Source organism: Nanorana parkeri, unplaced genomic scaffold (assembly GCF_000935625.1).
Source record: "Nanorana parkeri isolate BGI_ZX_2015 unplaced genomic scaffold, ASM93562v1 scaffold69, whole genome shotgun sequence".
In the NCBI taxonomy this organism is placed as follows: domain Eukaryota; kingdom Metazoa; phylum Chordata; class Amphibia; order Anura; family Dicroglossidae; genus Nanorana; species Nanorana parkeri.
Window position 1 is genome coordinate 1,378,048 of NW_017306337.1, and position 20,873 is coordinate 1,398,920.

The window sequence follows — 20,873 nt, forward strand, 5'->3', positions numbered from 1 at the left end:
TTTTCCCTTCAGAAAATGTTATAGGTAAAGGAGGACCAGAGGATTCATGTATTGTCATACCAATGTCAGGATAACTAAATAATTTTTCAGTATTACAACATATCCAATCCTCCATGGGCAAACTTAACAAAAAATGTTACTTAACAGTTACTTAATTCAAAGGTTATATTTTTTTTCAAAATCATGAAGACCAGCATCAAGCCAAATGTGTGTTGAAGAACTGCATTCATCATATTTGTTTTACTATAAGTGCACACTGCTAGAATATATAAGACTCTCTTCCAGCTACTCCACCAGAGGTCGCCTGCAGTGGAATAAAAAAAACAAAAAACCCCAAAACCTTAGTTGGAATCTGCAGGTCTGCAAAATTCACACTTCAACAACCATAGGTAGCGCTTTGTGAATTTTTAATAACTCCAAGCTGCACAGAAAATGTTTAGTATCAGAGCCAAGATATAAAAATACTGTTCCTTCATGGAACAATAAGATTTATAATTTTTTTAGTAACGATAGTTTCTTTGAAAGCATCAAAACTTTCAGATATTTATTGCACTAAATCAGTGGTCTGATCCATAAATGATGGTATTTATCAAAAAGAAACAACTGGTGTAAAAGCCTGTCAAATGTGACCAAACTGTTTTTGGAGGTTTACTACATGAAAATGGACAAGTGTGATGGGGGAACATACAGTATGTTTAGCAAAGCGATGAATAGGGAAGTGGAGGGGCACTATCTGAAAGTATACTTATCCTTTAAATCCCATGCACAGCTTCAAATGACAAATTGCAATTCTTTCCTGTGTTTACAATTAGGCCATGACAAGCATGCTTCGACATCTTAGCTTAGACAAAGCACAGGACCTACTGGAGGCTCGCCTGTCATAAGCCTAGGCTCGATTATGCTCTTTCATTTAATTATATGACGGAATACAGCAAGCAATGGATTCTCAATTATTTTCTGTTTAATAATAGCTGATGATTTATAATGATTCCCCCTTAAAAAGTAAAGTTGTTTTTTTTAAATATTACCTTGTTCTATCAAGAAAAGATGAGCATACTTAGAGCTCTCAAACAAAATAAGGTATCATTTTTATGCCGGGGATCCCTGGTACCTTAAAATTGATATTGAATGTCTGTTCAAAATCAGGAAACATTTAAAAGGAGAACTATGGGGTTAAGGCTTTTCCCCATAGTTCTCCTTAGGTTAACGGGAGGACACAAACTAGCGTCCTCCCGTCACCCTAGGCTCAGTATACCGCGAGCTGTAGCTCGCGGTATACTGAGGCGCCGCAGCTGGAGCGCATCCCGACAATTGTGCCGGGATCCGCCCGGCTGCGTGACTGACAGCTGGCTCTGCCTATCTAGAGACAGAGCAGAGGGGGGAATCCAGCCCCTCCCCTGTCACGGCAGAGAGCCGTGACAGGATCGAGAGGTGAGCGAACGCCGGTATGTGTTCGCTCACCTCCCGATCTACTGAGCCGACCTATGATAGTCCCATTGTCACAGGTCGGCTAGAACTATGAGGTGAGTGAAAAGAACTCACCTCATAGTTCTTTAAATGTGTTAATACATGAATTACTGCTTGTTGGTATTTGAATTGATTTTTATGTTTGTAATACTTTTAAATATTGTCCTTGTACTGGTAAAATTAAGTAGTTTTCCTTTAGCAGATCTTTAGATCCTGCCATTAGTCTTTTGTTTTTTCAGCTTCTCACTATAAGTAAAAGAATTACAACTTATTGCAGCTACTAAAATAAGATGTTCCTTATATTTTATGTTGGGTTACTGTCATGAGTAATTGTCAATGGTTTTAGTAACATAAGATCATGTTTCTTTACTTGAACTTTCTTCTTACAATTACAGTATTCCTAGTGCAACCCATCCTTCCTCTGTGAGAACCAGAGAAATTAATCAATTACTTCCATAGTGTCTTCCACATTCACTCCTTGCCGGAACCAATTTTACTTCCAGCAACATTAACAGTGGCAACTGTTGTCTATTTGCAGCGAGCAAAGCAGATGTGGGGGACTCATGTGGGTTTCTATTTCTTGGTAGATTAAAGTCAACTTTTACTGAACAGCAGAATAAACCTTTATGATAAATAGGACATTGTGGTAAACCAAAAGTCCAGAAAATGACCAAGAGTCCAGAAAATGACCTAAAAAGGCACCATACTCACTTCTTTTCCAAGTGGCATTCCACTACCAAGGGCACAAGTAAGTCCAATGACTTTGGCAATGAAAGTTTTAAGGGTGAGGTATTCTTTTAGTACCACACCACGCAGAATAGTCTTCATCTCTGGAATGCCAGAACCTAGAAAATATAGAACAAGGTGATAATAAGTAAGAGTCTACTGAAGGGACACAAATGACAGCAGCATTGCAGTAAGCAGTAAGTGCCACCGAGGTTAGCTATGCAGTACTCTGTTCGGGTGACACACGCCCTTTTCCCATAGTAGTTCCAAGAATTCAGGACCATTGGACTGTTATTTTAAGGATTAACTAAAGAAATGCAGACACACAGTATAACATGAGTATAATTGAAAGATTTCTACTAGAAGACTAACAGATGACTGGTGTGTATGTGTAAGGTCATTTCAGCAGTTGCTTCTTTATCAGGAATGACTAAAATACCTATTTATAAAACTGAGAACTTGCTCAAATCAGATTCTCTGTTGCACATGTATTTTTGTACTGTATTTTGTGGCTACAGGCAAATGTACACATTTTGTGCAGAATGTGCTTTCTCCAGTTTTTTCTAATTTAAATTCTATTTTTCTAGCATATACTATATAAATACATATATACATATACATCTATCTTGGAAATCTGCAATTCAACCATTCAAATTAAAATGGTGAGTGGAATGTATGACAAAAGAGCATAATACATGTGTTATAAACACAGCAAGAAACAGATGTAGGAATGTTAAGTAAGTAAATGTATTGATGCAGCTAATTGGTTCTTGAGTGTAGAGTGAGCATTAGGAGAAAAAAAAGGATTTTACAAAAGGAGTAGAAAAATCCTGTTTACTTTTTCGTTCATTGAGCACCACAGAATTTAAGGCATTTGAAACATCCAAAAGCTGACCTACTAAATGGTGGGCAACACAGCAAACAAAGTGCTAACAAGCTCAACAAGGAGCTGCCTGAAAGGTTCTAAGCCCAAAGCTGCCATCAGAAGAGGTTTGAACATCCACCTAGTAAAACTTCAAGAACATGTGAACAGACATCCAGGTGGCAGCATTGCAAATCTAGGAAGTAGTTACCTGATGTTGATAAGCCCAAGAAGCACTCACAAATTTAGTAGACTGTGCCTGGATAGAAAAGGGTGAAACCTGATCGTTTAGATCATAAGCCTAAGGGCCTGTTCACATGAGTTTCAGGTCCTGATCAGGTCCGGATCAGGTGCGGATCTGCAGACGCAGTGTTAAGTGTTTTTGCTGCGTTTTTGATGTGGTCCAGTTAAAAAAATATATATATTTTTTTTTTTAGCTGGAGTGGGGCTGTTAGTATGTTAGCTGCAGTGCAGTGCGTTTTTGACGCGTTTTGAGTTTCCTGATCGGACAAAATGTGACATGCAGTATTTTTTCTGTCGTAACCTGAACGGACTGCGCACGTGAGAACTGTAGCCCATAAAACACATAGGGATACATTGGGATGCGTTTTTAGTGCAGGAGCGTACGGATCAGGTCAGCACAGAAAACGGACGTCGTGTGAACAGGCCCTGAAAGATGATTTGTCCAAGCCACAGAGAAACAGTGGAGCGAGAAGCTGGTTCCCCTCTAAGGGGAACCAGTGCTTACAATTATTTTTTTTCCTCTTTTAATATTTGTTTTGTGCCTGCTAAAAATGTTTATGCTGTGGTGGTTAAAAAATGCTTAATAAAAATTATTAAGAAAAAAAAAAGGGGGGACAACAAAAATGAGTTTGCCTTTCTAATGGAGGCAGTAGCTGTGAGGTACAGCTTGAGCTACATCCACGGGGAGGGAAATCTCCCTCTGTTATATTAGTGAAGAAAAGAGGCACAGGAGCAAAATGTCCCGGTTAAAGTAAAAGGCTGAGACCACCTTGGGAATGCTTTGTAGAGGTGATGACAAAAAGGATCCAGGATTTTAGTGAATGAGGAAAAATGGAAACTCCCGGTAGGTTGAAATGGCAGTTTTTGAGGTGCGCTGAGAGAATTCAAAACCCATGGAGAATTAAGTGGGCAGACGTAGAGACCTGCAGGAGAAACTCCCTGTGTGAAGGTCTTAATTAAGACATGAGAAGCTAACAGACTTTGGAACCAAATTGCAAGCACTGACCCTTAAAAGTACTTAGGGCCAACTGTTGATCTAGGCCTAATTGTAAAAAGCCAGGATTTGTCTCATGAACTACTTATAGGGATGAAAGTTTCTTTCCTCACACCAAGTGAAGAATGCTTTCCATGTGCGATCATATATCTTAAAGGGTTTCTAAACCCTTCGTTTTTTTTGCATGCATCTACTGCTAGCAAGCAGTAGATATATGCAAAAAATAATTTTTTTTTTTGTAAACTTACCGCTGTCTTCGCCGCACGCTCCCGTCCGTAAATCCGAAAGCGCTCGGACGGCCGCAAAGCATCTTGGGGCGGGCGCATGCGCAGTTCGGATTTTCGGCCGGGAGACGAGGAGAGACGCAAGGTAAGTCTATAGACGCGTGCACCCGCATGCAGATACCGTGGAACAGGAAGTGCCAGCAAGGACAGAGGAGTCAGCGCTGGATCGGAGACCCGCAGCAGAGCTGGAGAGAAAGCTGAAAAGGACAGGAAGAGTGGATTAAGAGACATCATTTAAGGTAAGTGTTTTAATTAACATTGGGGTGAGAGAAAAAAAATGTGACTTTAATGTCACTTTAAGGGAAGTAAGACTGCCAGGCTTTTAATATTGTGGGGATCATAGAGTCTGAGAGGCTCAGGTTCCTCAAGATCTGAGGTTCAACAGCCATGCTGTTAAAGCTAGCGACCATAAAGCAGTATAGAAAATGGGTCCTCAGGACAGAAGATCCGTTCAATCTGGAAGAGCTCATAGAGCCAATACCATTCATCTGATCCAGTTGGAAAACCACATCCACCTGGGCCAGTCCAGAGCTATGTGCATTACCGGAATGGCCTCCATCTTCATCCTCTGGAGCAGGCGAGGAAAAGAGATTCAGGCGAGGAAAGGGGTAGATCAGATTTACTGATGCCACAGAGCCACCGGAGCATCTACTGCTTTTGTCAGAGGCTCGCTATACCTGGAGATAAAACTATCCAGAATATTTTTGAACCTGGAGGCCAGGAGGGCCACATCAGACACCCCCCCACCTGTTTCATAAGTTCTAGAACACTTTCAGGTGTAAGAACTACGCCTCCATGTGCAGGTGTTGCTGGCTGAGAAACTCTGCCTGCCAATATTCCATGCCTGGGTTGTGATTGACAGACAATGCTGGAATGTGCAGTTCTGACTAGGCAGAACCATTTCAACTTCTTTTGGCATGGCAGGACTCCTGGTTTCTCTGATAGTTGATGTATGGCATTGCTGAAGTGGATTCTGATTGGCATCTGATCCAGATGTATAGCACTGCAGAGACACCCAATTTCCTTGAAGCTCCAGAATGTTAATCAGAAATTAAGATTCCTCAAGCATCTAAGTCCCCTGTATCATGAGGGTGTCTAGGGCTCCTCCCTAACTAGGCTAACAGAAATCCTCAACTTTGGCAAGTGGTATAAAGAGGTCTGGAAAAATACCACAATCAGAGCCAGTGTCCATAGGTAACATATCAGGCAGGCCCTGCAATCTTTGGTCCAGTGGGGTCTGGGTACAGCTAACAAAACCATTGCTGAGAATACACCAATCCGGATAGCTGCATAAAAGGGACCAGCCCAGCAGAATGTAGATGAAATCTTGATTGAAGAAGAAAAAAAAAAATCTTCTAGAAAAAATTGGCTAGTAACAAGTCTCTCAGTAGAGAAAAGATGTTAATTCCCCATAGACACTAGCAATAAAACTGAGGCATGCTGGGAGTGGGAAAGAGTATGCCAGGCTTGTCACTGTTTTTTGTTGCTTGCCAGTGTCCAAATCCTCCTTTAGGCGACAGTATGGCCTCATTCACACGAGAAAAGGCCGGCACGTACAGCTCCGTACATGGCCGTATTGAGCAGCTCCCGGGAAGGACAGGTGCTGTGTGTGATTAGTACGCAGCCCCTGACCTTCTCTATGGGAGTGCGCGGCCGTACGCCGCCCAAAGCGCACCCCAAGTGCAGGTCCGTACGGGTGCGGGTGTCCCGGCTTGAACACAGACAGGATCCATCGCACCTGTCCTTCCCGGGAGCTGTCCCATACGGCCGTGCACGCAGCACGAAGCTGTACGTGCCGGCCTTTTTTTGTGTGACTGAGAGCTATAACCAAATGTCACTGAATCCTTTGTCTCTCAATAAAAGAAAAAAAAACTTTTACAGCAAAAGTTTTTCAATTGTAGAGATTTCATTTTTACCACCTAACAAAGGGGGGGGGGAGTCAATTTTATTAATAAAGGGAGTGATGAGGGTGACATGGATCTTTGTAGCCTTATGTGCAGACCAGTTTTCTAACTTTTCTGTAGTGGCATCTACTACATGATGATAGCAGGGTTGTTGCCTGTCCTTGGTTATGTGTTGAGGTATTGTGGGTTTTTTTTTGCAAGACGACATCTGACATACACTTGTGCGATTTTGTACCTGGGGTTCCCAAAATAACAATTATCTAAGATATAGGAGTGTCAAATGCAGCCAGAATAAAAAGTGACAGAACAGAATATACTTTAACATGTAGACACACTGCAATCATGTACACTCCAGGACTAACCTATTCCTATTAGGCATGCTTCTAACCATCTAGAAAGGAAGACATTAGACACGCTGTTGATGCACCCTTACTGAAGGCTTTAGAGGCATGTGACCTGAAATTCAGAGAAAGCATGGCTGCACAGAATGACTAGCAAGCTTAAAATGATTTCAGATCTATTAAGAGGCACACGACATTGACTCTGCGTAATTGCAAGAATCACTGAAAATGTAACATCAAGTTGACTTTCACATAGCTTCAACATTTCCGGGCTGAGCTGGTTATTGAAAGCTGCTCTTTCACCTGTTCTTAAAGGAAATCTGGGCTGAGAAATTTTCATCTTTTTTTAACCTGCAATTGACCTACTTTGTGTGGGTTTTGCCTTACCATGGACTTATATAGGAATGCAAAACCTGCTTGAAGTGAACAGAAGCTTGTTGACACAGGTCTTAAGTGACTCAAACTGATAAAGCCATTGGGATAAGAATGGAAGCCAGGCAACTACAAGCATCAGAATAAAAAGCTCAGCAATAAACGGCTGTGTATTTTTGTAGCACAGGTTTAATTTAATTAGCAAAGAAATGCTTAAAAGAGGGAGGGCACCGAAGGACTCTGCATGTCCTGCGCAGCTTTTGCAATTATTGCATAGCTATGTAAAAATACATTTACATTTCTCATAGAACCAATAAAACAAGAGTTTTAACTGAAACAAACAGAATAGGTAGGAATAACTGCCTTCACTGGAGGTGAGCTGCAAGTCAATGGGACTAGTAAACGGCTAGCCAATAATATCCACAACTATCAAGGTTTTTAAGGGAACACTCATAGTACTGTGTTTTCTCAAGCCTTTCAATGCAAGGGTAAACATCTTTATATACCTTGTTCGTCTGTGACTCAAGACACACATGAAGCATTGCACATACCTACAGCCTGAGGCGCCATGATCTGTGTGAATCCTGCAGAGAAAGTAATGAGGACGACAGGATATGTGACCCAGGCCAAGTACTGTAGAAAAATATTAGTTTCCAAACCACCATACATCCACTTGTGAGCTGTAAAAAAAAAATACCAGACAATGTTTTACATAGACAATAAAGGTGGTGAAAAGGTGGCAAAAACGGAAGGAGAATCATAAAAATGATGCATAATATAATGTCATTCATAGGAATTGCCTATGCCAGGTTTCCCGTATCTACTGATCTTTTCCTTCCTTCTCTGTCATATTTATGTCCTTCAATTTGGGTGCTTCCTTCTTCTCTGATATTCTAGTCTATAGTGGCCAACATTAAAAGGCCTGCGCACTTATGTTTTCTTTAAAAATGGTACATATATTACCAATTCTTCAAGGGTATGCTAACTTTTGAGCACAACTGTATTACAAAAACCTCACTTAATGAGTAGGGGTATTTTATTCCTGCTTGACCACTATGATTCTGGTCAGAAGACTTAAATGCATTTTCTAATTTTGCAAAGAGATTTTGTTCCAAGGCAGTAAAGGACAGAAGGAAACTTTTTATGCTAAACATTATTTTTAAAACATCACATTGTTTGTTGTAGTTAAGCCAAATTCTACCCAATCCATGAGCTCATTGCTCAGGTAAGGTTAGGGCCATTTAGGAGTACTCCTATGAAGGGATTATGAACACTTGTTATGTCACAATCACAATTGTTATTGCTGAAGGATTTTTCTGACAAGTCTGAAAATCTGCATACAACCAAGCCTAACCTTCACTCTTCAAAATGGAGAGTGGACAGCCCATTTGGTTTAACAGACACATATGCACACTTAAGCAAGCCCATTGCCAGAGCTGCTCCAGCTGCCCATTTGCAAATAGGGTTGCCCACTGTTAACATGACAATATATATTTTTAAGAACATGAATTACATTTCAAAACAAAATTGTGTAATTTATTTAATTACTCATAGTAATTATTAGTTTTGTGAATATTGCTGTAATTTCAGAAAATGGCAATACAAGCAATATTAAGAATAAACAGTGAATACCGATTGTACATGTGTCATTATGCCATCAAAAGACATGCACAACTATTCTGTTTAAAAGACCGACTTCCACACAACATAGTAATGCAAAAGGGATTAAAAAAAAACCCACTACACTGCCATTTTTTTTACATGTACTGGATGGAGCACATGTTACACCGAATATCAAATATAAAAAAATGGTTAAACAAAAACAGTAAGGTCAAATTAGGTAATAAGAGACAATATACTAGTAGCTTACCTTGTAGGCAAACTGCAATAGTGAAATCCATGACCCAACTGACAAGAGCCATCAGCAAGCCCAGAAGAATAAGGAATATCCAGTCTTCCCCAATATGTGACAACAAAAGTCGCTGAGTATGAACGCAACATACTGAAAAAGTAAAAAAAAAATAATCAGAAAACAGACTACAAAAACAGAATCACGTGAAAATATTGGTATAGATATATGAAAAAGAAGATCAAAGTATACTATTCATTAGGGATGTTCAGGTACCAAGTACCGTACCTGGTGCGACGATAATAAGGTTTGAGCCTATTCCTATAAAATCTATCTAGCTAAAGCAAATGCAGTCTTTCATTATAGGTGATCTTAGCCTGATTCTTCTTCAGGTCTCTTCAAATTCCAAAAAAAAACAGATCTGCTAAACCAGGGGTAGCCAAACTCCGGCCCTCCAGCTGTGGTGAAACTACAAATCCCATGATGCATCTCTCTCCAGGAGTCATGTCTGTGGCTGCGAGAATCTTGCAATACCTCATGGGATTTGTAGTTCCACCACAGCTGGAGGGCCGGAGTTTGGCTACCCCTGAGCTAAACGGTGCCTGTAATCTGTATAGTTATTAACCACCTGCTGCCAAGCCATTTTAAGGCATTTTTTAAACATCCTTTCCCACCTGCTTGAACTGTAAACAACCAGCGATGGCAGTTTACATACATTTGGCGTTTGAAGAGATGCCCGATCACTTGTATTATACGTGTGGGTGTGCGCTCACCCCTCTGCCGATCCCGAGCGCCTGGTGCGGGTCTGGACTGGCAATGACGACTTTATGAGCGGTGTCAAATCACTAATGCATGGTAATGCTTTTGCCCAGCTCAGCTAATCCCTAACAAATTAGCAAGTGACAGCTTTAGATAAACACCGGAGGGCCTGGTAAGGATAATATGACCCAGGTCACACTCCAGTCATAAAACTGAGTGTAAAATTAAGTACACAAATAGATGTGTCTCGTCAAGACGAGAACAGACATGCCAAAAATAGATCGATTACAATCCCCCAGGGAACATTTACCTCCTGCCCCCCACCCCCATCATTCATATCTCTGGCAAGTTTGGTTTCAATCTAATGCAAACTTCATGACGCATCATAATGTAGGGGTTGTCAGATTGTATTGGATATGAATAGTCAATTATCCTCTTAGTTATGAATTTAACAGTTTGGGAGGAGCAGAGGACATCATATAGGCTTATATGATAGGCCATCATATAGGCATATAGGCCCTAGAGGCTGGCTCCGTGACACCCCCTAGAGGGCTGACAAAAATAATGTTGCAAGGCAGCTACAGGTGGCTCTTGTTTTGGTGACATCAAGGAAAGGAACCCCTGCAACATCAAGAAGTTTATAACATCCCAGAAGAGTTCCCCGTTGATATCTGAAAATCATCTGTGCAAGCCTTGCTTGGAGAAGAGCCTGTTCTCCTGTTTTGTTTATTGAACTCTGTCAGAACTCTTAAACCCAGGACTGTTAAGTATTCTCTTCTTTTTCCCTTTTGTTTTACTGTTATATATATATATATATATATTCTGAACAGTCAGGTCAAAATTTCAAGTCCTGAGCTACTAGCCAGGCCTTAAGAGTTACTCGCCACCAGTTGCCAACCTATCCCCTACCCTCCCATGGCCTTAACTCTGCCCCTAAACACACCCTCTTAAATAATCTGATCAATGACACTGTTACATGTTTTATGCAAAATAAAGTTATAAGAATAAATATTAACAACTTTAACAATATTACCATAAAGCTCCCTGCCCCCACATATAAAATAATACACCCCCCCGTTCCCTGCCACCTGCCCCCACAATGTAAAATAATACAAGGAAGCCCCCTCACCTGCTTGCCTTTCTGCGGGGAGGAGGCGAGCAGGCAGATCCCTGGTGATCTAGTGTGATTAGTAAGGTCTGCAGACCTTACTAATCACTTTGTTTTCGACCCGGAGCTCAGTAAAGAGCTCCGGCCGAAAGGAAGGGAGACAGACCAGCAGGAGCAGCTGCTTCCACGAGACAGGTACGCGCTTCTAGACCGCAAGCCTGACGGGAATTTCCACTCGCCAAATGCGAGCAGGCGAGTGGAAATTTTGAGCCCTGACTTAAAGTATCCTTGCCTTTGTGAAGAGCGCTTCTGTATAGTGAATCCTGTCACATTCCTGTCTGTGGGGACAGCAGTATCATAGGCTTTAAGTATTTTGAATTGTCACAGCAGTTGCTGGGGAAAAAACACGTGGTGGCAGCGAACGTTTGGTATGTAAGAGGTTAACTACAAAGTTAACCAACCCTAGTGACGATCGCTCTCAGTCTGCTGGCCTGAGATTGTTGTTGCACAAGCGGGGAAATCTCTGTGCAAAGTGAGGCCAAGAGTGGTATTGCCACGTCCTTGTTACGGCTCACTCAAGACTAGACTAGAGAAAAACTCAAAAGTCAGGCGGTAGCTGTCATTTTTAAAGGAGCATATGGAGATCCTGGGATTTGTGCATCCCTGCTTTAATGTATGATTATATATAAAATATAATTTATTAGGGATGCACTGATACCATTTTTTCCAGACCAAGTACAAGTACTTGTCCAATTTGTATACAGTTATCAAAATGAACTTAGCACATAGGTTGTTCCAAACATCTAGGAGAAAGGAGTTTGCATGTTCAGGGGTGTGGAATTCCTCTCGCCCGACGCCCGGGACATGCAGTTTCGGGCGCCGGACGAGTGTTTTTTTTTGTACTTGTAGCCCTGCTCCGGACAAGCAGAGCTAAATGTACAGCGTGGAGGTAAGGCTCGTTTTTATACATGTGATCTGATCACTTGTATGAAAGGAGCGGCGGCAATCGTGTCCGGCCCCTGCCGCCGTGGTTTTCGGGGTCCCCCGCTCCTCTGGGGGACCCGTGACCACGGCACATGAGCTCACCATAGAGCCCATAGAGCAGACGAAGAACGTCTGTTCGTCTGCTCTGTGTTATCACTGAGACTGTGGTGCTGTGATCACAGTGCCACCTATCTCAGCTGTCAGGAACTGCACAGAACATCTGTTCTGTGTTGGAGCGCAGGTTCCATAGAGAGAACCCGTCACCTCCAAACTATCACATAAGGGATTTTTAACCCCCTATGTGATAGGAATAAAATTAGGTGGGGAAAAAGTTAAAAATTAAAAAAAAAGTTATAAAAAATAATAAAATATATAGAAATTGAAAAAATAAAAGTGATAAAGTAAAAAAACCAAAAACAAATGTAAAACCAACCCCTGCCATCTGCATGCAAATAAACGCATTATTAGGACATTGTGTGTATGCGTTGAGTGCTGCCGCCATTCCTCTGTGCGCCATATTGTGGTAGCCAGGCAGCAGTGCTCTCCTACATGCACAATGCGCATTAAAGGGTAAGTTCACTTTCCCCCTTCTATACCTACCTTGACGGCGAACAGTCGTTACCCTCAGCCAGTACAGGTGTACTATCTGTACCCCGTACCGCAGTCCTGCCCTGTGCATTTTGAATTTCACTCGCAAATTGCAAGCACTCATTGGTCAGGGTGGTCACCTGACCACCCTGACCAGTGAGTGCTTGCAATTTGCGAGCGAAAAGACCAATGAGAAGCTCTATTTAGCACAGTCAAATACAGTTTTGATTAGGGATGCACCGATACATAGTATTTGGGCGAGTACTTGTACACGCCCAAATGCTCCGATACCTTCCCCAATACTGGAACTTCCGGTCAGCGGAAGATTTCCTCTGACCGGCAATGCCATAGGGGGAACATGGAGCCAGCTTCCCATGCAATCAGGAAGCAGGGCAGCGACTAATGAACCGCCTCCCAGTTTCCTGATTGGCCGGGAATGGCCTGGCCAATCAGTAAACCGGGAGGCAGGTCATAAGTCGCTGCCCTGCTTCCTGAACATCGAGACGGCTTCAGGGCCAATCAGGTCATTATTCGCCGCCCGGTTTCCTGATTGGCTGGGAAGCCGTTTTCCCGGCTAATCACAATAAAGCTGGCCAGATAACATGGAGTCGGCTTCCCTGGCAATCAGGAAGCTGGGTAGCATGTAATTACCCGCTGCCCAGCTTCCTGATTGCCCAGGAAGCCTGCTTCATGCCAATGGAAGCACCGATACTCGGTATCGGCGAGTACGAAAAGCAAAATATCAGTACTCATACTCGAAACCCAAAAACGATATTGGTGCATCTCTAGTTTTGATTAAAACAATTTTTTTGTATTGGGACAAGTAGATTGTCATGAGGGACAAGTAGATTCGGCCCCCGCTTTAGTCCTTGGACAAGTAGTTTTTTTTTTTTTAATTTCCACACCCCTGATGTTCTCCCTGTGCGTGCCTGGGTTTCCTCCGGGTACTCCGGTTTCCTCCAACACTCCAAAGACATGCTGGTAGGGTAAATGGTTTCGGTTTAAAATGACCCTCATATATAAGCATGTGAGATAGGGACCTTAAATTGAAAGATCCTTTAGGGCAAGTGCACGGTGTAAAATGCTAAAATTGTCAGCGCTATATAAATACCAATAATAAATAAACTAACCACAGTTTTCTGTGGATTTGAGCTGCTTTGTTTGCTTCCATCTCTTCATGTGATGTGGAGATGATGGAGATCAGGGCTCTTGGAGGGCCATAACCGCTCTCTTTCAGGATTCCTTGTTCTTCTTTTCATTCAAGAGATAGTTTTTTGTGACTTTAGCTGTATGTTTGGGTCCTGCTGCAGAATGAATTTGGGACCGATCAACCTGATGGTATTGTGTGATGGATAAATATCTGCCTGTGCATTAAAGCCTTGGGAAGACCATCAATTCTGACCAAATCCCAAGGCAATATGCAGAAATGCAGCCCCAAACCTACACGGAATCTGCACTGTGCTTCTCTTTTGTCTGTAGACACGTAACATTGTGCCTCACTCACATTCTGCAGGTAAAAAATGCCTTTTGTTACAGCAAAATATTTCAAATTTGGACTCTTCAGCCCAGGGCACCTGCTGCCATTTTTCTGCACATCAGTTCTTGTGTTTTTGTACATAGGCGAGTTACTTGGCCTGGTTTCTGCATAGGAAGTAGGTCTTTAAGTCACAAGTCTTCCCTGAAGATCTGACCAGACTACTCCAGACTGTAGATGGGTGTGCCAGGGTCCCACTAGTTCTGCCAAGTCTGTGCTGATAGTGCCACTGGACATCTGCTGATTGTGAATAGAAGTCAGCACCATGTGTCCTATCTGCAGCACAAGTTTCCTTGGCCAACCAGTGTTCTCAATCCTCAACATCATTGGGACCTTCTTGATTCAGTAAGACCACCCTGTGTCTTGCTGCTGTTCTCCATCTCAATCCAGTCTTTCCATTGTGTAAGCTTTTTTCAGCAATCTCAACTTGTTTTGTTAGTAGAGCGTGGCTTTTCCTTACCCATATACAATGCACCTAGATAGATGTTGTTTTATTCATTGATTGTATTTTAACCTGCATGTTATCTTATTGATCATTAGCACCAGTTTGGTATAGTTGGTTTATCATGCACTGGACAATGTGCCTGCAAAATCCATAAAGTGACACTAAACTCAGGGGTTAAATTTTAAAAATGCAATACAAAATCAGTAAAGTAAATATGACACTGTAGTCCATAACAGGACCAAGCTTTAAGCAGTGGCTACCTTACCCCACACACAGGAACCATGGGGAACAAAAGTAGCCACCCTCCAGAAGGAAGGACGGTGTCAGCACCAATTCAGAGATGTGAGGATCTACAGCTGAGTGATGCACAAAAAAGCTACTTTGTTTTAATAGTTGAGGTACTTAAATGTATTTTTAAGGTTTAAAAAGGAGAACTATGAGGTGAGTGCTTTTCACTCACCTCATAGTTCTAGCCGACCTGTGACAATGAGACTGTCACAGGTCGGCTCAGTAGATCGGGAGGTGAGCGAACACATACTGGCGTTCCCTCACTTCTCGATCCTATCACAGCTCTCTGCCGTGACAGGGGAGGGACTGGATTCCCCTCTCCCCGCTCCGATCCTCCAACGCTGACTGGCGGAACGGACGGGGGAGGGGGCGGGTACAGCTGGCTCTGCCTCTAGATAGGCAGAGCCAGCTGTCACTTACGCAGCTGGGCGGATCAAGACATAATTATCGGGATCCGCTTCAGCTGCGGCGTCTCAGTATACCGCGAGCGGCAGCTCGCGGTATACTGCGGTGGCTCAGTATACCGCGAGCTGTAGCTCGCGGTATACTGAGCTTAGGATGACGAGAGGACCATAGTTTGTGTCCTCCCGTTACCCTAAGGAGAACTATGGGGAAAAGCCCTAACCCCATAGTTCTCCTTTAACTCCTGAGTTTAGTGTCACTTTAAATGTGTGCAAGTACCTGTCAGAATTGGTTGTTTTAAAAGGCATCGGGTGGACACACCATGTATTGATTTGATTTGTGTTTTTTCTGTGTAGGCACTTTGTAAGTTGTTACTTGGTATATAAAAACTGTTCATGTCATTGATTTTTAATCAATTTATAGCACTTTTCATAAGTACTTAAAAAACATTTGCATAGTACTATATACAAACAGACCAGGCATTAGGTAACATTTTCTCCATTATTCAGTTAAGCTACTTTACAAGACCAAGTATCCTTTACTCTACATGACTTACAGCACAACAAAGAGTAGGTGGGTTGCTACAAAGCTAGCCACTTCAATAACCAACTAGAGCTTCTTGAAGAAACATCGTTGTATGATTATAGTATATTGCACAAGCAACTTTCTTTCATTTCTAATGGCCCACTTGTACGCCGTTCTTCATTCCGTAAAAAAGAACTGGACATACGCTTTGGCTTTTGTTTTATGCAATATAATTTTGACCCTCTTGCCCTTGCAAATTATCCTTAACATTCAATTAAAACTTCCCTGGGCTACAAAGCTGTTTATTAAGAGAAACAAAACTGGGCAGGTTTATACAAAAACACACAATGATTACACAACATTTAAACAAATGAAAAAAAAAGATGGTTCATACAAGTATAATTTGATGCCGATTTATTTAATCTAACAGTAAATACTGGACTAAAAGAAATATAAATATTGACAAAGGGGAGGGGTAGTATAGTACAATCATTTTCAGTGTAAGGGGGGGGGAAATGTATACATATGCACACCTAAAAACCTGAATTAGGTGCAAACCGGATCCTACAGGCACAGTATTCGGTATATACAATATCCTCAACTTAGAAGGCAAGAAAAAAGGCAATACCTATACTAGAAGTAGTAAAACAGATTCAGGTACATTATAAAAACGTACATAACTGCATTCATTGATGTTTCCATGTGTCTGCTTAGTATGCAACTATAAAAGCAGTCGTGAAATCAATTGTGTATCTAATTTTAGGGATTCTGATGTTGACATGGTTTTGCACATCCAGCATACATACTTCTACACTTGGCACAACGGCTCTCATCATATTCTTTTAGCTCTGCTACCCGTGGTTGGTCCTCTCTGCCTGGTTTGCGGCGTTCTGTTTCTTGCCGAATTCGAGCAGCCTCCTCTTTAGCGTAAAGTCCAAGGTCCTGAGTGTAGCGCCCATACATCTGTACAAAACAAAAATGTAACCATTATCACAGGTAGCTCTCCTCTCGGAGTGTATCTTCTTCACAACAAAGACGTGAACCAGCACTTCACTGAAATACAGCCACAAAGATGCTAATTTGGTTCACACCGCAAATATAAAAAAGGTGGCTATAGGCAATCGAAGGCTCCTTTAATTTCATGGACTTTCATATACAGTAAAATATGCATGCTGTTTAGCGATAAGAAAACCCAGTTTGTTCAAGACAGACCATGCATCTGTTACCTGCCAGTGCTTACTACCAACTTCAATAATTTGGCACACTCCATGTGCAAGAAATGCACAAAGACGACTCAGTGTTGTTGACATGCTGCTTCCCCATCACTGTCACACACAGGGAGACAAGAGTAATATATGGTCTGTTAGTAAAGGAGGGTCAGAGTCAAAGAGTGATTTTTTTCAGAGGATGTACAGATGTAAGCAGTCTGCACATGCACACTTACAAATGCCACGCACACACACACACGTTTTTTAAAATTATTTTTCTTATAGTGGTTTCCATATGGAAAGATTCAGTTTCTCAGTCAATTAAACAGTTGGTCAATCTGAACATGTTTGCTCCTCTCTTATGCTTATAGAGAATACAATAAAGAACTGTCCAAAAAATTACATCCAATATACAGATGCGACCCACACATGTGAAAACTGTGCATATCAAACAACAGGTATCTCAGAGTTACAGGGATTTTAGAACACCAAGCATACACATATGCAATGGTTGGATCTCATCTGCTGAATGCGTCTATGATGCTCTCTATTCAGCCCCTAATTGGTGAACATTAGAACGTCTTTTTTTTCTGCTGTCAGCCTAAGGCCCAATATCATTCACCAAGGTTTATAACAATTTAGTCCATAAATACACATTTAATAGCTTTACTCTGTATGAAGGTTCGAACTTCGGGGCGTATTTTACGTAGATTATTTCACATGTAAAAGAAAAACCTTTAAGAAGTATGCTGAATCAGCAAGACTATGAAGTACAACAGCTCCCTCTTGTGGTAGCAAATGGATTTACAAATCAGAAAACTGAACTGCAAATAGTTGATATGCCTGAATATTTCCATATCTGTGCGCTTCACGAAATTTAAGAACCCAGACTATTCTGATTCCTGGATCATATGATTCTCTGCAGATTGAACTGCATAAAATATATTTAGGCAAACTGTACAAAAAATGATCCACCGGATTTGCAAATTGATTGGCTAATATACAGAACATTTTTGTCAGGTCTCTGTCAAACAAAGTATGTACACAACACAGAACACGAAGGCTACTGTGTGCCCAGTACCATTTATGTGATTGTATTTTACACAGTAATCTTAGTCCAAAAAGTAGATGCTGACACTTAATGATGTCTTAACAAAGATAGAAGCAACCTTCTAAGGAGAAATGAAGATGAATGGCATTGGTAGAGGTAAGGGTTAAGGTCAGCCTCACACCTGTGTGGTGCATTAACGCAGCAGAACGGACAAAAAAGTTCTTTTTAAAAACCACACCTGTGCTATTTTTCAGAACGCAGCGCACCACAGCGCAAAGTTACTGAACGTTGCTACACAAGGGCATTGCATTGGGGTGCTATGGAGTATAAATGGCAACGCAGCAAACTAATGTGTATTCTATGGTGCTGTGTGCAACCCTGGTCTTAGTTATTCGTGCTCTTAAAGTGAGAATGTACTTTGTCTATAACAGGTGAAATATTAGTTTTCATAGAAACAATTGCCGCACAAACGACTGCTATCACAAGCTGGATACTGTTCATTTCCGAAGTCAAAACATGCTGTAAAACACACACAGACTCCAACTCTTAACCTGTTTCAGCAAGCGGCTGATGATCTCTATGAATACGCCATTTGGTGAAATATGTTAGCGTTGGAGGAGTCTGTGTGTTTTTACAGCATGTTTTGACTTCGGGATTAGACAGTATCCAGCTTGTGATACCAGTCGTTCGTGCAACAATTGTTTCTGTGAGAATCAGTATCAAGCTGCAGTGTGCCCTTTTTTTTGCCTGCACCGACAAGAGGGATTGACCTATGTGACCACAGGACAAGGAATATAAGCAGTGGCTGCTTTGTGAGTTTTGTTTAGGTGAAATAACAGGTTCTCAGGAGGGAATATCAGTAGTCAGTACTTCTCTTCCCTGCTCTCCCTACTACCCTAAACTACTAATAGGCTATCCAAGTCAACACACACTCACAGGGCTTTGCAAACTCCCCTCAATCTCAGGAGGCGTGTCTCGATTCCCCATACCAGAAAGCACAGGCAATTTCTCAAGTGGTCTGGTGCTGGCTTGGGCAGCATGGGAGTAGAGGGAACGTGGGTACTTTTTACTTAAAGTAACCGCTATAATATGAACATGTTACTTTATCCAGTATGTGCAAAGTACAAGTTCGCTTCAACATGATCATTTATATCTGAGGTTAGGTCTCGTTTAAGATTAATACTGGTCATCAAACAGTTGCAAAGGTCTATTAATATTCACATTATTTATATTACATTATTTTATATTTACTGTGTATTAAGCCATTGTAATGCACTTTGCATAAAATATATATATAAATATTGTGTGGACATCCACAAAAATAATTGTGCATGATATGGTTAGTTATACCAGCTCAGCAAAAATCTCATCTTCCTCTCTTGTAGCCGCAGTGGCTTTAGTTAAAGAAACGTTCAATGAGCAGTCAGCCGGCACCTCCTCCTTATCACCAGAGTTGTAATCAATAGAAACCTATGCAGTGGAGGAGAATACTGTCTGATCTATTTCAGCTCTAGTAACAGAATGGATTACGATTTTCTGACTGCGATGGCTGGGATGTTATGATCAGTTCAGACCAAGAGTCCAAATAAGGTCCTGACAACAGAAACTTTTAGCCCCAGGACCTGGGGATGGACCAGAAATGGCTATTCAGTCTCAGACGGGGGGCGGATCAAATAATATAGCAGAGATTAATATAGAACACCCCGCAAATTAAAAATATACTTTGGATATATGTTTGGCCTTTGCACACTCTGTTTTCATCAGGATAAGAATGTATTCACTTTATGTTCCTTCGCTTGTACTGTGGTTGCTTTAAGGCCCCCTTTGAAGACATGTGGGCATCAGACCTTTAACACAGAGTTAGCATGTTACAAAGAGCTTTTAAAAGAAAAAAAAAAACCTAAGTTACAAAAAATCCCCTTTTTTTGCTCTTACTGGCATCCCATCATATTAAACGTAATGTGCTAGTTAATATTCTAAAGAATGCTACCAGGACTAATTATTTGTGGTTAAGTGGAGAGATAATTCTCTGATAAATCTCGGGTTAGCTGCTAAAAAAAATAACCAAATGTATAGTATTAAACTGTACTGCTTAGTACTAGCCTGTACCTGGTCTTGAGATTAGTCTCCTGTAATGGCCAGATTGGGAAAAGGATTTTTAGCACTCTAAGCCCATCAGGGCAATATTGCTTTCACAGTGCTTGTCAGCTAAACATTGAACATGATTTCTTAGTAAGGGAAAGCAGACTGATGACCTTATCAGTGTGCTGCTTCTCCTTCGCAGTCCAGTCAACAGGCCGTGGAACAAATTCTCTAAGGAAACAGCCCTTTTTTGTATAGTCACTGATTAGGTGGGTTATTACAATAGCAATGATTTGGGGGAGTGAACATACAATTCTTTCAGCTCAAACAGTAAGGTAGGACAGATAACAGAGAGACTTTAGGTTTTGTCTTGGGAAGATAATGTGGCTATTAATGAAATGCTACCTAGCTTTCTACTATATGCAGTAGGTAGGTGGCCTCCTTCTATGTGTATATATGTATATACACATACCTAGCAATCAGCCAATAATCTGTCAGAATAACTCCTGCGTGTTTATTTTCCTTACGCATGATTGGCAAAGTGCATTTTCCCTTAGCTCCACCTTCTTCACTAAGCTAAGCGACAGTTCACTTTGCAAAGTGAGCACACTCTACTCTTAGTTAAAGTAGAACTGAAGCCAAAACTTTTTTTTTTAGTTTGGATAGAATAAAGGAAGATTTTAACCTGTCAGCCTATTTATCCCATCTGTGTCCCATTGGGGAGATTTCCTTTCAGTTCTAGTCCGACAGCCACAGCAGGAAGCGAGAAGAAATCCCTGGTGGTCAGCAGGGTCCCCACAACTAGTGTCCCCATTGAAAGATCTCCCATCTATTCCTGTTCTGGTGACAACCAAAAA

The 20,873-nt window shown here is 41.5% G+C and overlaps 1 protein-coding gene across 2 annotated transcripts in view; it reads right to left on the reverse strand.

The window, feature by feature from the left end:
• The window catches only part of CLCN2 (chloride voltage-gated channel 2), a 147,117-nt gene that overhangs the window by 69,937 nt on the left and 56,307 nt on the right, over positions 1-20,873 (reverse strand). Inside the window, exons 1-5 of one of the 2 annotated variants that reach the window (XM_018576553.1) lie at positions 16,902-16,975; positions 16,482-16,638; positions 9,064-9,195; positions 7,745-7,873; positions 2,179-2,312 (exon numbers count right to left, since the gene is read on the reverse strand). In XM_018576553.1, the coding sequence (XP_018432055.1) occupies positions 2,179-2,312; positions 7,745-7,873; positions 9,064-9,195; positions 16,482-16,638 (552 nt within the window). In that variant the 5' untranslated portion in view covers positions 16,902-16,975. Of the gene's footprint in view, positions 1-2,178; positions 2,313-7,744; positions 7,874-9,063; positions 9,196-16,481; positions 16,639-16,901; positions 16,976-20,873 lie in introns of those variants that run through there. The other variant, XM_018576552.1, reaches the window with a different exon arrangement.